Source organism: Oncorhynchus masou, chromosome 17, assembly GCF_036934945.1.
Source record: "Oncorhynchus masou masou isolate Uvic2021 chromosome 17, UVic_Omas_1.1, whole genome shotgun sequence".
Lineage (NCBI taxonomy): Eukaryota > Metazoa > Chordata > Actinopteri > Salmoniformes > Salmonidae > Oncorhynchus > Oncorhynchus masou.
The window spans coordinates 16,503,398-16,519,234 of record NC_088228.1 but is presented as its reverse complement, the minus strand read 5'-3'; the positions used below and the strand labels follow the sequence as shown (position 1 = coordinate 16,519,234).

The window sequence follows — 15,837 nt, the reverse complement described above, 5'->3', positions numbered from 1 at the left end:
GAAGGACCTACCCATTTTTTCATTTTAAAGGGACCATCCTCGCTCTGACCTATCAGCCAATCACATCCCAAACTACTGAAAATCGGAGTGCGCTTTTAAAAGACAACAGACAGACCACTTGTATTGTCAAGTTCGGAGGATATTCACGCACACCTATGGAGGACCTTTGATTGATAACCACGTCGACCATAGCATATCCTTTATCATTCTCCGTGTTTGTATTTGCAAGGGAGAACAAGAAGAAATAGTCCTTTACATTTATAACTCATCTATTACATTTGGAGAACGTCTTGAAAGTAGCTAGTGCATAATTTCGAATACCCGTTCTAGTTGGGAGAAGTGACTGCAAATATGCGACTTCCACTTACATTCATTCTGATTTGCGAGCTTTGTTGGGGTTTTAAAAGTGGTAAGTGTTTCCGTTGCTCACTTTTCCATTCATTTATTGTACAATATGTTCATTTTACCACAACATTCTCTACTATTGTGACTGTTGTGAATATAAGGGTGTTCATAACAAATGAATAGTCAGGTGGGAACAATAACTACTTAAATATGATCCCCAATTAGAGACAACGATTACCAGCTGCCTCTAATTGGGAATCATACAAATCACCAACATAGAAAATAATAACCTCGAACCACACATATAAATAATAAACTAGAATACCCCCCAGTCACGCCCTGACCTACTACACCATAGAGAAACAATGGCTCTCTATGGTCAGGGTGTGACAATGATTTACACTTTTACTTTTGATACTTAAGAATATTTCAGAAATTCCATTTACTTATGATACTTAATATCTAAAATCAAATACTTTTAGACTTCTACTCAAGTAGTATTTAACTGGGTGACTTACTTTTACTTGAGTCATTTTCTATTAAGGTATATTTACTTTAACTCATGTATGACATTTGGGTACTTTATCCACCACTGCACACACACACACAGTAGCCTATGTACTGTATACTGTGGTTTGATAGTGTGTGCAACTTCCTCTATCTTCCCTCTTGTGTTCAGCTGTGGGACAATGAGTCAGACACAAATAGACTGAACTCTACACATTTCATCTGTGCTCTAGTTATGTTTTTACCCGTAGAGTCATGATGTTTGAAAAGATCCACCTTTACAACAGAGGAAGATACATACTGTATATGGACATAGCATTCCAAGTACTATATTTACCTTTAAACCACACAGATTATGGAAAAGCATTTGCAATTGCCAGTTCAGAATTCATTTGATTTTTTGTCACAATTCATGCTATCACATAAAGGAAATTAAACGGCAAAAATGATTGTCATTTAAGCATTTCTGTTAGATTCTTTTTAATGTGTCAATGTTGTACTGGATGGTACCACGGAAATGAAATATCAAACACACTTTGTTATTTATTTATCAAATTGGCAGACAATATGCATACTCAATCATGAAAATGCTATATCTTTTTTTTGCATTTCAAATATAATTGTGTCACAAAAAAATGCTTACCCATTTAGGAAAAGGAATTGCAGACATGATATTGATTTATAATTTTACCATTTGCATTTCCAATTCAGTTTCGGAAGCAAAATGCTTCAATGAACTGCCTCTATGTCACTCCAATAAGGTAGGCTGCCTTGAAGCGCTCTTGTGAAGGACCTACCCATTTTTTCATTTTAAAGGGACCATCCTCGCTCGGACCTATCAGCCAATCACATCCCAAACTACTGAAAATCGGAGTGCGCTTTTAAAAGACAACAGAGACAGACCACTTGTATTGTCAAGTTCGGAGGATATGCACGCACACCTATGGAGGACCTTTGATTGATAACCACGTCGACCTTAGCATATCCTTTATCATTCTCCGTGTTTGTATTTGCAAGGGAGAACAAGAAGAAATAGTCCTTTACATTTATAACTCAGCTATTACATTTGGAGAACGTCTTGGAAGTAGCTAGTGAATAATTTCGAATACCCGTTCTAGTTGGGAGAAGTGACTGCAAAAATGCGACTTCCACTTACATTCATTCTGATTTGCGAGCTTTGTTGGGGTTTTAAAAGGGGTGAGTGTTTCCGTTGCTCACTTTTCCATTCATTTATTGTACAATATGTTCATTTTACCACAACATTCTCTACTATTGTTACTGTTGTGAATATATCTCTACTATTGTTACTGTTGTGAATATAAGGATGTTCATAACAAAGGAATAGTCAGGTGGGAACAATAACTACTTAAATATGATCCCCAATTAGAGACAACGATTACCAGCTGCCTCTAATTGAGAATCATACAAATCACCAACATAGAAAATAATAACCTCGAATCACACATATAAATAATAAACTAGAATACCCCCCAGTCATGCCCTGACCTACTACACCATAGAGAAACAATGGCTCTCTATGGTCAGGGTGTGACAATGATTTACACTTTTACTTTTACTTTTGATACTTAAGAATATTTCAGAAATTCCATTTACTTATGATACTTAATATCTAAAATCAAATACTTTTAGACTTCTACTCAAGTAGTATTTAACTGGGTGACTTACTTTTACTTGAGTCATTTTCTATTAAGGTATATTTACTTTAACTCATGTATGACATTTGGGTACTTTATCCACCACTGCACACACACACACAGTAGCCTATGTACTGTATACTGTGGTTTGATAGTGTGTGCAACTTCCTCTATCTTCCCTCTTGTGTTCAGCTGTGGGACAATGAGTCAGACACAAATAGACTGAACTCTACACATTTCATCTGTGCTCTAGTTATGTTTGTACCCGTAGAGTCATGATGTTTGAAAAGATCCACCTTTACAACAGAGGAAGATACATACTGTATATGGACATAGCATTCCAAGTACTATATTTACCTTTAAACCACACAGATTATGGAAAAGCATTTGCAATTGCCAGTTCAGAATTCATTTGATTTTTTTGTCACAATTCATGCTATCACATTAAGGAAATTAAACGGCAAAAATGATTGTCATTTAAGCATTTCTGTTAGATTCTTTTTAATGTGTCAGTGTTGTACTGGATTGTACCACGGAAATGAAATATCAAACACACTTTGTTATTTATTTATCAAATTGGCAGACAATATGCATACTCAATCATGAAAATGCTATATCTTTTTTTGCATTTCAAATATAATTGTGTCACAAAAAAATGCTTACCCATTTAGGAAAAGGAATTGCAGACATGATATTGATTTATAATTTTACCATTTGCATTTCCAATTCAGTTTCGGAAGCAAAATGCTTCAATGAACTGCCTCTATGTCACTCCAATAAGGTAGGCTGCCTTGAAGCGCTCTTGTGAAGGACCTACCCATTTTTTAATTTTAAAGGGACCATCCTCGCTCTGACCTATCAGCCAATTACATCCCAAACTACTGAAAATCGTAGTGCGCTTTTAAAAGACAAGAGACAGACCACTTGTATTGTCAAGTTCGGAGGATATGCACGCACACCTATGGAGGACCTTTGATTGATAACCACGTCGACCATAGCATATCCTTTATCATTCTCCGTGTTTGTATTTGCAAGGGAGAACAAGAAGAAATAGTCCTTTACATTTATAACTCAGCTATTACATTTGGAGAACGTCTTGGAAGTAGCTAGTGCATAATTTCGAATACCCGTTCTAGTTGGGAGAAGTGACTGCAAAATTGCGACTTCCACTTACATTCAATCTGATTTGCGAGCTTTGTTGGGGTTTTAAAAGGGGTGAGTGTTTCCGTTGCTCACTTTTCCATTCATTTATTGTACAATATGTTCATTTTACCACAACATTCTTCACTATTGTGACTGTTGTGAATATAAGGGCGTTCATAACAAATGAATAGTCTATAAATGTTTGCTTTTTAATATGTTTTGTTGTAGACATGGTCATTCAGTTCCAGCGGTCGGGAGTGGTCGGTGAGGTCGAGCAGGTATTGATCAACGGAGCCGCTCTCTCCAGCTGCGAGAAAGACGTCAACGGCATTCTCCGTGCTGTATTGTTGGGCAACTACAGCGTGTCTTTTCAACAGGCGTTTGAGATACAAGAAAATGTCAACAACACCATGACAAGTAGGCCTAATGCACAACTGTATGAACTTACTGAAACACACCCATACAGTACACAAACCAAACCTTTTGAGAGCACAGTTGCCTTGCTCAAGGGCACAATGGCAGGTACCTGAGACCTGACACTTATTGCCCATGCTGGGACAAATCTACCTCCTTGACTGACAAAGTTACATTCATTCTTAACCAATCCTTTCATTTTTTCCCATCCATGACCAGAAAATCATACTTACCAGTACCTGCGTGTGCATGAAAGCAAACTGGACGGATTTCGAGTAGTGCATTTGACTGAAAGGCTCCTGATTAACGGGAATGAGTTCCTGACTCTGAACCGAAACACAGACACCTGGACAGCCGAGGTACCACAGGCCCTAGCACTCAAACACCTTTGGGACCAGGACACTGAGCGCACGAGGTTGGAGAGGATTCAACTCCATGAGAGCTGTGCCAAACTGATGAAGGAGCTCACACATTCTGAGCCCATCACCACTGGAGGTAATGTCACAGGGGGGGCCTACTTGGTGACACGATGTTTACAGTGTACATTGAAAGAGTAGTGTATAGATTAGAAGGCAGTGTGTAGTGCATGGAGATGTGTGGAACATAGGCTTAGCGTCAACTGGTAAGATGCTTCAGGAGGACGGTTGCTAGCAAGGCAGAGGTTCTGGGTTCGAGCCTTGGTGTGAGCCAGATGTCCTTTGGAGTGGTGCCTAGTGACAATCTACAGTTGCGCTGGGGTTTGTAGTGAATACTTTTTTTCATAACCCATTAAAGTCCTCACCTTAAAAGGTACATAAAGTGCAGAGTATCAAAATCCTGAGACACTTGTAAATGCATTTTTTTTAGTGTGGTGCAATAGCAGATAAGGTTCTGTCTGACACTTCTGAATTAGACATGTTCAGTTAAAACAAAAGTCATACATAAATGGTAGAATAACGCTGTTTTACCAAAAGAGTCAGAACACATCATCAAATACATTAAGAAATGCATTTTGATCATTAGACAAATTACAGTCATCACTGAACAACGATGTTACATCATTTACTTTAAGAATTCTGACAGTTGTTCTTTTTGCTTGTGTGCCATTATTGCTGGCAGACTAGCCTAGACCATACTTAGAGGGAGATGGAGAACCTTCTAGCGCCAAGTTCAAATGGGTTTATGCAGATAGAACTTTTTAGCTGTTAATTATTTTCACTTAAAATCTATTTAAAAATATTGTAACGCCGTTCTTCGTTTGTCGAAAGAGAGTCGGACCGAAATGCAGCGTGTTGGTTACTCATGTTTTTAATGAATGAATCGCGGTACATGAAATAACTGATATAAATAACAACAAAACGGAACGTGAAACCTAATTACAGCCTATCTGGTGAAACTACACAGAGACAGGAACAATCACCCACGAAATACACAGTGAAACCCAGGCTACCTAAATACGGTTCCCTATCAGAGACAACAAGAATCACCTGACTCTGATTGAGAACCGCCTCAGGCAGCCAAACCTAAACTAAACACACCCCTAATCAACCACAATCCCAAAGCCTACAAAAACCCCAATACGACAACACAATAAACCCATGTCACACCCTGGCCTGAACAAATATATAACGAAAACACAAAATACAATGACCAAGGCGTGACAAATATATATAACTTTACAAACATGTGAAGAACCATCTAAAGACCTATTATATGTGACTCATTTCTGACTAAAATGTCAGATAGAACCTTATAGTCTCAAGGCCTCTATTTGTAGTTGAACAAGGCATTGCGTGTATAGATTTTTTTTACTTGCATAGAGACTTTGTCAGGACCCGGTTACGAACCTGGGTCTCCGGAGTGAGAAACAGTCACTTAACCAACTGAGCCACGAATAGTCAGCAGAACCCAGAAGATGGGGCAGACACAGCAGTACTTAAGACGGTGTATTTAATAAAGTAAAAAGGAGAAGTCCTTCAATACAAAATGGCAAATCCAAAAGGTGGTAGGTATAGCACAAAAAAGCCTCAAGAGATACTCAAAAAACAAAAACAGAATTCCACAAGAGCGTCCACCGGAATCGACAAGAATACACAGAACACTAGGGCTGGGTGCTAACATACAAACACAGAGCACAGAACTGAGGGAAACTAAGGGTTTAAATACAATCAGGGGAAAACGAGGCACAGGTGCAAATAATAATGGGGAACAAGGGAAAAAACATAAGGTCAAAAAGCACAATGGGGGCATCTAGTGACCAAAACCCGGAACAACCCTGGCCAAATCCTGACAGACTTGACTTGCAAAATTGTGACTCGACTCGCTCTTTGAATGCACGACTTGGACTTGACTCGAACCGTTCTACTTGGGACTCAACTAAAGACTTGGACCTTGTGAGTTGAGACCTGCTTGTGATTCAAATAATAGTGACTTGGTACCACCTCTAGAATAAATACACAGTGAATAACGAATAAAAATAAAGAGTAATAATAACATGCCTATACACTGTATGTGTGAATGTGAAGCTTGTGTTGGGTGTAACAAAAGGCATAACAACTCAAATACCCTCAGGACTACAAGCCACAAAATCCACAGATTGTTCCCTTTCTTTAGTACCTTGTTTAATTAACTAGTTATGAAGCAGGTGAATCAGGGGAATTCCTGTTGTGTTTTCAAGGAGGGATGTCCATGCTGGCTGCCCTTGCTCCTTTGCTAGCAGGCCTGGCCTTTGTTGCCATGGTTACCAGAAGCTTCCTCATCTTTAAACAACAAGGTGAGCGACATTATAAGGCATACCATACTGGTTAATCGCTTGTTGTCCCCCCTGATCTTTAAAGAACCAATCAGGGGTATTTACAGAATGGCTTTCATAATCTGTATTTAAACAACACATTTTAGATCAAAGTGACAGTTATGGAGAAAGGTTATTGCATGTAATTACATGTTTATGTACTTTATACTTTTATGTACAATTCTATGTGTGACTTTGGATCTTTGATGGTAACATTATTGTGCTGTATAAAAGTAATTGTGTACATACAACCTTCCCCATGACAACATGTACCTTTTAGAATGTATTGACACCCCTTGACAAATTCCATGTTTTGTTTCAGGCTGAATTCATCTGCACACAATACCCCATAATGACAAAGTGAAAACATGTTTTTAGAAATTGTTGCAAATGTATTGAAAATTAAATACAGGTCCTCCGGGGTGGGGCAGTGGTTGAAAGGTTTAAGGCACTTTATTGCAGTGCCAGCTGTGCCACTAGAGAACCTGGTTCGAGTCCAGGCTCTGTCGCAGCCGGCCATGACTGGGAGACCCATGGGGCACAATTGGTCCTGCATCGTCCGGGTTAGGGGATGGTTTGGCCGGCAGGGATGTCCTTGTCCCATCGCGTTCTAGCAACACCTGTGGCGAGCCAGGCGCATACACGCTGACACGGTCTCCAGGTGAACGGTGTTTCCTACGACACATTGGTGTGGCTGGCTTCTGCTTTAAGTGGGCGTTGTGTCAAGAAGCAGTGCGGCTTTGTTGGGTCGTTTTTCGCACAGCTCTCGACCTTCGCTGGGCTCCCTGCCTGTGCCATTAAATCCCTACAACTCATCCAGAACGCCGCAGCCCGTCTGGTGTTCAACCTTCCCAAGTTCTCTCACGTCACCCCGCTCCTCCGCTCTCTCCACTGGCTTCCAGTTGAAGCTCGCATCCGCTACAAGACCATGGTGCTTGCCTACGGAGCTGTGAGGGGAACGGCACCGCAGTACCTCCAGGCTCTGATCAGGCCCTACACCCAAGCAAGGGCACTGCGTTCATCCACCTCTGGCCTGCTCGCCTCCCTACCATTGAGGAAGTACAGTTCCCGCTCAGCCCAGTCAAAACTGTTCGCTGCTCTGGCCCCCAATGGTGGAACAAACTCCCTCACGACGCCAGGACAGCGGAGTCAATCACCACCTTCCGGAGACACCTGAAACCCCACCTCTTCAAGGAATACCTAGGATAAGATAAGTAATCCTTCTCACCACCCCCCCCCTTAATGATTTAGATGCACTATTGTAAAGTGGCTGTTCCACTGGATGTCAGAAGGTGAATTCACCAATTTGTAAGTCGCTCTGGATAAGAGCGTCTGCTAAATGACTTAAATGTAAATGTAAATGTAACCAGCAATGAGACCAGACTGTAACTACCAATTGGATACCACGAAATTGGGGAGAATTATTAAAAATAATTTTAAAAAGACAATGAAATACAGAAATATCTCATTTACATAAGTATTCACACCCCTGAGTCAATACTTTGTAGAAGCACCTTTGGCAGCGACTACAGCTGTGAGTCTTTCTGGGTAAGGGTAGCCTAGTGGTTATAGTGTTGGATTAGTAACTGAAAGGTTGCAAGTTCACATCCCTGAGCTGACAAGGTTCAAATCTGTCGTTCTGCCCCTGAACAGGCAGTTAACCCACTGTTCGTCATTGAAAATAAGAACTTGTTCTTAACTGGCATGCCTAGTCAAATAAAGGTATAAAATAAAAGTCTCTCAGATCTTTAAACACCTGGATTGTACAATATTTTCACATTATTCTTTTAGAATTCTTCAAGCTCTGTCAAGTTGATTGTTGATCATGGCTATACAGCCATTTTCAAGTCTTGCCATATATTTTAAAGTCAAAACTGTAATTTGGCCACTCAGGAACATTCAATGTCGTCAACAGAAGTGAGTGCTTCAAGGCGGTAGTCATTGTGGCATGAAGCCTTTGAGTTCTTGTGGACAGGAATGATGGTGGTCATCTTAAAACATGAGGGGATTACAGCCTGGGACAAGGAGAGGTTGCCATGACCATGAATATGCATGCCAGCTGTTCTGTGCTCTTTTGAATACCTTGGGACCCGGCGGCCTTGCAGGTGTTGTCCTGATTAAAGACCTTTTTCTCGCCGGCCTCGGAGAGTGAGATCACCAAATCCTCTGGGTTGGTGACGACCCTCACACCTGGCACAATGTTGTTTTTGTCAAAGCTTATTGTTATTGTTATTACAGAGTGAGTCCATGCAACTTACTATGTAACTGGTTAAGCAAATGTTTACTCCTGAACTCATTTACCCATGCCTTAACAAAGGGGTTGAATACTTATGACTAAACATTTTTTTATTAATTTGTTTAAATAAAATCCCAAATATTAATTTCACTTTGATATTATGGGGTGTTGTGTGTAGGCCAGTGACAAACAAATCACAATTTTATGAATTTTAAATTCAGGATTTAACACAACCAAATGTGAAAAAAAGTCATGGTATGTTCATTCTTTCTGAAGGCACTGTAGCTGGACTACAGCAGAGCCAGTAGATAATGAGTCTTGTTTCTCCATCTCTCTTTAGATCCCAACGTTTCAGGACGCCCTGGAGGTAAGAATGTTTTCACTTCAATCTCATTCTCCCCATCGGTTTCTCGGTTAACAGTAATATGAAACGATTAATAGAAGATGAAATATTAACAGATGGGTTTGTTGGTTGTCTGGGCACTGCTGCTTCTTCAACCACACCCTGTAAACATTAACATGACTGGACACAGCCTCTATAATAGTTTCCTTATGTTTTGATGCTACTGGCCTCTGTGTGTTTATCTTACTGGTGTGGGTGTGTGTCTGTATGTCTTACACAGGTAGTTCCCTTTTTGTCAGAAGTGTGATTCCTGGGGCGAGGGTAGTATTCATGATCAGAGTATGGTGTCATCACCTATGTAATGCAAGGCCTCATCCTGACAGTGAATGATTGGGATTCCACGCTTCCTAGACATTCCTACATTAGAAAGATGCTGTTCAAACATGATCAGCAACATAGTGAGCAGCTGTTTTGGTAAATCCTGATTGTGTCCCAGTTGTACGTCTATGTCACTTATGCCATTAGCACACGAGTGATGTGTATGTTCATGAACAATCTGCATTGCACAATAGAAATATAGATCATGGGAATGGCCAAATTGACCACTATAGCAGAACAGTAATGCAAAAGTAGACGGAACCAACAGTGAGAGAATGATGGACACTTGAACCCTACACTGCTGTAGTGCTGAGTGGTTATAACTGTCTCCTACCACAGGAGGTTGCTGGTACCTTAATTGGGGAGAACAGGCTTGTGTTAATGACTGGAGTGGAATAGTATCAAATACATCAAACATATGGTTTCCAGGTGTTTGATTCCATTCCATTTACTCCGTTCCGGCCATTATTATGAGCTGTCCTCCCCTCAGCAGCCTCCTGTGTCTCCTACCACCTGCTGGGTGCATGGGTTTGTGTTCACGTCTTCTTACCGTTGTCTCATCTCTCATATCTCACATTTCCCATTTTGGCTTAGTGACTGTTGCGTGACTGAGGTCAACACCAGTAGTTAACTGTGTTTATATGTCTAAGGTATGTTTTACGTCTTGATAAAATGTGTGTTTGTGTGCGTTTCTTTTCCCTCCCGGCAGGTGTCCTTGGCTCCATCGTCCACTATCCTCAGAGCGTCATATAAACACCTTGTCCAGGAAAAGGCTATCAGGTTCTCTAAAACCCAAAGCTCCTTTCCCAATCTACTTCTGATGTGAACTGGTCACTACACAGCAGTGTGGTCACACCCTTTCACCTGTCTTTGTGCTTGTCTCCTGGTCTGTTGCCAGTTTGTCTTGTCAAGCCTACGAGCGTGGTTTTCCTAGTCTCTTTTTTCTAGCCCTCCCGGTTCCGACCTGTTCTGCCTGCCCTGACACTGAGCCCGCCTGCCTGACCATTCAGCCTGCCCTGACACTGAGCCCGCCTGCCTGACCATTCAGCCTGCCCTGACACTGAGCCCGCCTGCCTGACCATTCAGCCTGCCCTGACACTGAGCCCGCCTACCCCCCTGTACCTTTCGGACTCTGACTTGGTTAATGCACTTCCTCGACCTGCCTATTGCCTGCACATTGTATTTTAATAAATATCAGAGGCTCGAACCATCTGCCTCCTGTGTCTGCATCTGGGAAGCCCTCTGTTGTTATAGGTCTGGTGACCAAAATACCTTGGTTGCGTTCGCATTTCCTATCTTCCCACTCAACATGTATGTTCACTCCTCCTTGATATGGTGGAAACTGCAAATACACATTTTGGGGTATGGGCATTGTAATTCAACAATATATGTTCCCTGGTCCGTCCAACTCTCTGGTCCCTGTTTCTCCCTGGGACTTCTACCAAATAGGGCTATCTTCTGTATACCACCCCTTCCTTGTCACAACACAACTGATTGGCTGAAACGCATTAAGAAAGAAAAAAACCATATCAGGCCAAAACACAGAAAAAGACAAACTAGACATACAGCATAGAATGCCCACTCAGATCACACCCATACCATACAAAACCTATAAACATACATAGCAAACTATGGTCAGGGCGTGACACAAACCTATTGGGAATTCTTGATCAATCAAAATGTACCTGTTTTCCGTATAGAATGACATGTATACAGATTATATTACAACTTTGTGTGTTTTGTCTTAGTGGTTGTTTCTTTACAAACTAGGAAAACTCAACAGTGTGTAAGTCTGAGAAACATTATTGAGCTGGTTGGTTTATTGTTGTTGAAAGCTTGAAATGTACACACATTGAGAAGTGATATTGCAGCAACAGTTTTAAAGTGGGTAATCGTATCATATATATATATCCTTGCATGTTTGAATTAGAGCTCCTTTAAAGTGTTTTCATCACCGCCTGGTAAACACAATCTTGTAAATTGTCTACGTTGACATTTCTGGTTATGTCTCACATGTAACATAATAATCCTAAAGATTATGATAATAATGTTATATTATTTTTATAATAATACATATCTGCAAACCAAATGTATTTCTGAAAACCCCTTTTTGCATCTTCAATAGTTGTAGATGTTCCAACGTTCGTAGATGATCCTCAGGGGCATATAACAACCTGGGTTGTTGTAGAGTGGGCATAAGTTCAACACTCAGGAGTCAATGTCCAAGCTTTTGTCTTTTTCATAGCCTGTGAGAGAGAATATATTCCACAGCCTTGGTTTCTAATCATACTTTCTAATCAATAAGCGGGCCAAGTAGACCCTAAGAGGGCAGAAGTTATTGTTTACAAACAGTGTGAATAAAAAAACATTGTTTCATTGTATAAATAGTCTTCATTTAAAAAAAACATACATGTAAATGCCTAGAATTATTACCTATGGTGATTCTGCGCAATGCACTTGGTCCACAGTTGTGCGTTGGTTGTTGGGGCATGGAATGTGTAGCGAGTGGGTTGAGGTTCCCGGGGGGGGGGGGGTTGTCGGGACGTTTAAATTCTGTTCTTGGAGTGTTTGGAAAACCTTTCATACAAAAAGACAGAATACTGTCTGTTTCATCGGTTCCTCCGATGTCGTTCAGAGTCCCTAATGCATCCAAGTCACTCGTTGTGTCAGTTGTCCATCATACCTAAAAATAAATAAATAAATCGCTGTTCCCCCTGTTTAAAACACAAATAACTTGTGTTTAATATAACAATAATATTCAAACAAAACTTAAAATATATTTTTCACTTACTCAGCTCCCGAAATATCCATTAGGAGGGCTTCAGACTATGTTATCTGTCCTGGGACTGCTGCCTGTTGTCTTACGAAGTCGTTCAGAGTGCACACTTTTCTTTTTTTAATATATAAATATTCTTGGGTATGTGATTATTTGGACTTACGCCTAAAATTGTGTGATCGTGAAGGGCTACGTAAAGGACAGGGCGCAGTTTTCTTCTGAGAATCTACGTCTAACAGTCGCTTCCCAGTCACTTATGTCCAGTAGCCTTCAGAAATATCTATTAGGAGGGATTCACTTATTCACATCTCTTTTTGAATCTGTCCTGGCAGCTAAATATTCGGGCCTGTGTGTTTGCGCCAAAGCTGTGGTAACATAGTGTTAAAGTATATGCTCCACGTTCTGTCCCTAACTATCGAAAGTACGGAATGAGTTTCGGGAGATATCCTGTATGCAACACCTTGTATATTTGGTTTAGAGAACAAAGGCGCTGAATTCAAACAACAGGAGGGGATGTCAAGACATTCTGTCTACAACCGCGGTGGGGGGCACCGGGCTGTGATTAGAGATATCAATGTTTAACCCCGGGTGGTCGGCAGTATCTCGACATTCCATATGCATGATAGTGCACACCTTGGTTTCAAACGATTCTCTACAGATAGAATGGGGCTACATGCTTGGGCCCCTGTTGAACACACACACACCCTTTGTTCTTGAAACGCACACACACACACTCCTGCTGCTCCGTCACACGCACACTCACGCACGCACCCTGATTTTCCGTGTCTTTTTTTCTTCGTGACAGACCGGGGTGATGGCTGGAAAGGACATTTTCCCATCGTTAAAGGGTGAGATACTGTTTTAAAACCATTGATTTAATACCAAAATATATAGTACTAACTTTTTAAAGACATGTTGGAATTAATTACCATATTGTACTACTATTTAAACATGCATCATTAGTGTTTTTATGTAAAAACATTGGAGGCCTACAGTTGTACATTATTACAAACTTTATAACATACCATTGTACGAAAGACTATAAATTGCTTCTGAGAATCTACGTCGAACAGTTGCTTCCCAATCACCTACAGTGCCTTGCGAAAGTATTCGGCCCCCTTGAACTTTGCGACCTTTTGCCACATTTCAGGCTTCAAACATAAAGATATAAAACTGTATTTTTTGGTGAAGAATCAACAACAAGTGGGACACAATCATGAAGTGGAACGACATTTATTGGATATTTCAAACTTTAACAAATCAAAAACTTAAAAATTGGGCGTGCAAAATTATTCAGCCCCCTTAAGTTAATACTTTGTAGCGCCACCATTTGCTGCGATTACAGCTGTAAGTCGCTTGGGGTATGTCTCTATCAGTTTTGCACATCGAGAGACTGAAATTTTTTCCCATTCCTCCTTGCAAAACAGCTCGAGCTCAGTGAGGTTGGATGGAGAGCATTTGTGAACAGCAGTTTTCAGTTCTTTCCACAGATTCTCGATTGGATTCAGGTCTGGACTTTGACTTGGCCATTCTAACACCTGGATATGTTTATTTTTGAACCATTTCATTGTAGATTTTGCTTTATGTTTTGGATCATTGTCTTGTTGGAAGACAAATCTCCGTCCCAGTCTCAGGTCTTCCAGAATGGTCCTGTATTTGGCGCCATCCATCTTCCCATCAATTTTAACCATCTTCCCTGTCCCTGCTGAATAAAAGCAGGCCCAAACCATGATGCTGCCACCACCATGTTTGACAGTGGGTATAGGGTGTTCAGGGTGATGAGCTGTGTTGCTTTTACGCCAAACATAACGTTTTGCATTGTTGCCAAAAAGTTCAATTTTGGTTTCATCTGACCAGAGCACCTTCTTCCACATGTTTGGTGTGTCTCCCAGATGGCTTGTGGCAAACTTTAAACAACACTTTTTATGGATATCTTTAAGAAATGGCTTTCTTCTTGCCACTCTTCTATAAAGGCCAGATTTGTGCAATATACGACTGATTGTTGTCCTATGGACAGTCTCCCACCTCAGCTGTAGATCTCTGCAGTTCATCCAGAGTGATCATGGGCCTCTTGGCTGCATCTCTGATCAGTCTTCTCCTTGTATGAGCTGAAAGTTTAGAGGGACAGCCAGGTCTTGGTAGATTTGCAGTGGTCTGATACTCCTTCCATTTCAATATTATCGTTTGCACAGTGCTCCTTGGGATGTTTAAAGCTTGGGAAATCTTTTTGTATCCAAATCCGGCTTTAAACTTCTTCACAACAGTATCTCGGACCTGCCTGGTGTGTTCCTTGCTCTTCATGATGCTCTCTGCGCTTTTAACGGACCTCTGAGACTATCACAGTGCAGGTGCATTTATACGGAGACTTGATTACACACAGGTGGATTGTATTTATCATCATTAGTCATTTAGGTCAACATTGGATCATTCAGAGATCCTCACTGAACTTCTGGAGAGAGTTTGCTGCACTGAAAGTAAAGGGGCTGAATAATTTTGCACGCCCAATTTTTCAGTTTTTGATTTGTTAAAAAAGTTTGAAATATCCAATAAATGCCGTTCCACTTCATGATTGTGTCCCATTTGTTGTTGATTCTTCACAAAAAAATACAGTTTTATATCTTTATGTTTGAAGCCTGAAATGTGGCAAAAGGTCGCAAAGTTCAAGGGGGCCGAATACTTTCGCAAGGCACTGTATGTCCAGTAGCCTTCAGAAATATCTATTAGGAGAGATTCACTTATTCACATCTCTTTTTTAATCTGTCCTGGCAGCTAAATATTTGGGGCTGTGGGTTTGCGCTAAAGCTGTGGTAACATAGTGTTAAAGTATATGCTCCACGTTCTGTCCCTAACTAGGGGGTGTTTCGAGACATTTTTTGTTTTATAATGGTTACATGTTCAGTACACACCCCTGCATTCTATATTATTAAGTAGGCTGTTGGTCTTTGAGGTCCGTTATGTCAATTTGCATTTATACATCTCATTGACCTACTGTCAACTCCCTCAGTTGTAAACATCTACAATAATCATTAGACGTACGCGTCAGAGTTATCATACCCCGTGTCGGGGTTTGTACAGAGTTGGTTAAATCCGCTCTTTTGCTCCCCACTTACATGGGTAATATTCTCCAAGCTGCTCTAAGCGGTGATGTTTTTGGTGTCTCTAGGTTCATCTCTAGACTGTTGAATGAGGCCTGTTACAACTTTCTTACAAAACCTTTAAAGGTAGTTTGTGAAACCATTCAGTCATGGATGTATGTAAAACATATTTAAC

General features: G+C 40.7%; 1 protein-coding gene across 4 annotated transcripts; it reads left to right on the top strand.

Annotated features, from left to right (window-relative positions):
- The first annotated feature begins 53 nt into the window (after positions 1 to 53).
- Positions 54 to 10,999, top strand: LOC135558614 (uncharacterized). Of its 4 annotated transcripts, none has more exons than XM_064992551.1 (6): positions 59 to 409; positions 3,879 to 4,067; positions 4,284 to 4,559; positions 6,721 to 6,816; positions 9,411 to 9,437; positions 10,501 to 10,999. In XM_064992551.1, the coding sequence occupies exons 1-6, from the start codon at positions 352 to 354 to the stop codon at positions 10,542 to 10,544; spliced, it is 690 nt and encodes a 229-aa protein (XP_064848623.1). In that variant the 5' UTR covers positions 59 to 351; the 3' UTR covers positions 10,545 to 10,999. The 4 variants fall into 4 exon arrangements, with proteins under 4 accessions (XP_064848626.1, XP_064848623.1, XP_064848624.1 ...); XM_064992552.1 differs by lacking the exon at positions 59 to 409 and adding an exon at positions 1,475 to 2,049; XM_064992553.1 differs by lacking the exon at positions 59 to 409 and adding an exon at positions 3,239 to 3,722.
- The last annotated feature ends 4,838 nt before the right edge of the window (positions 11,000 to 15,837 follow it).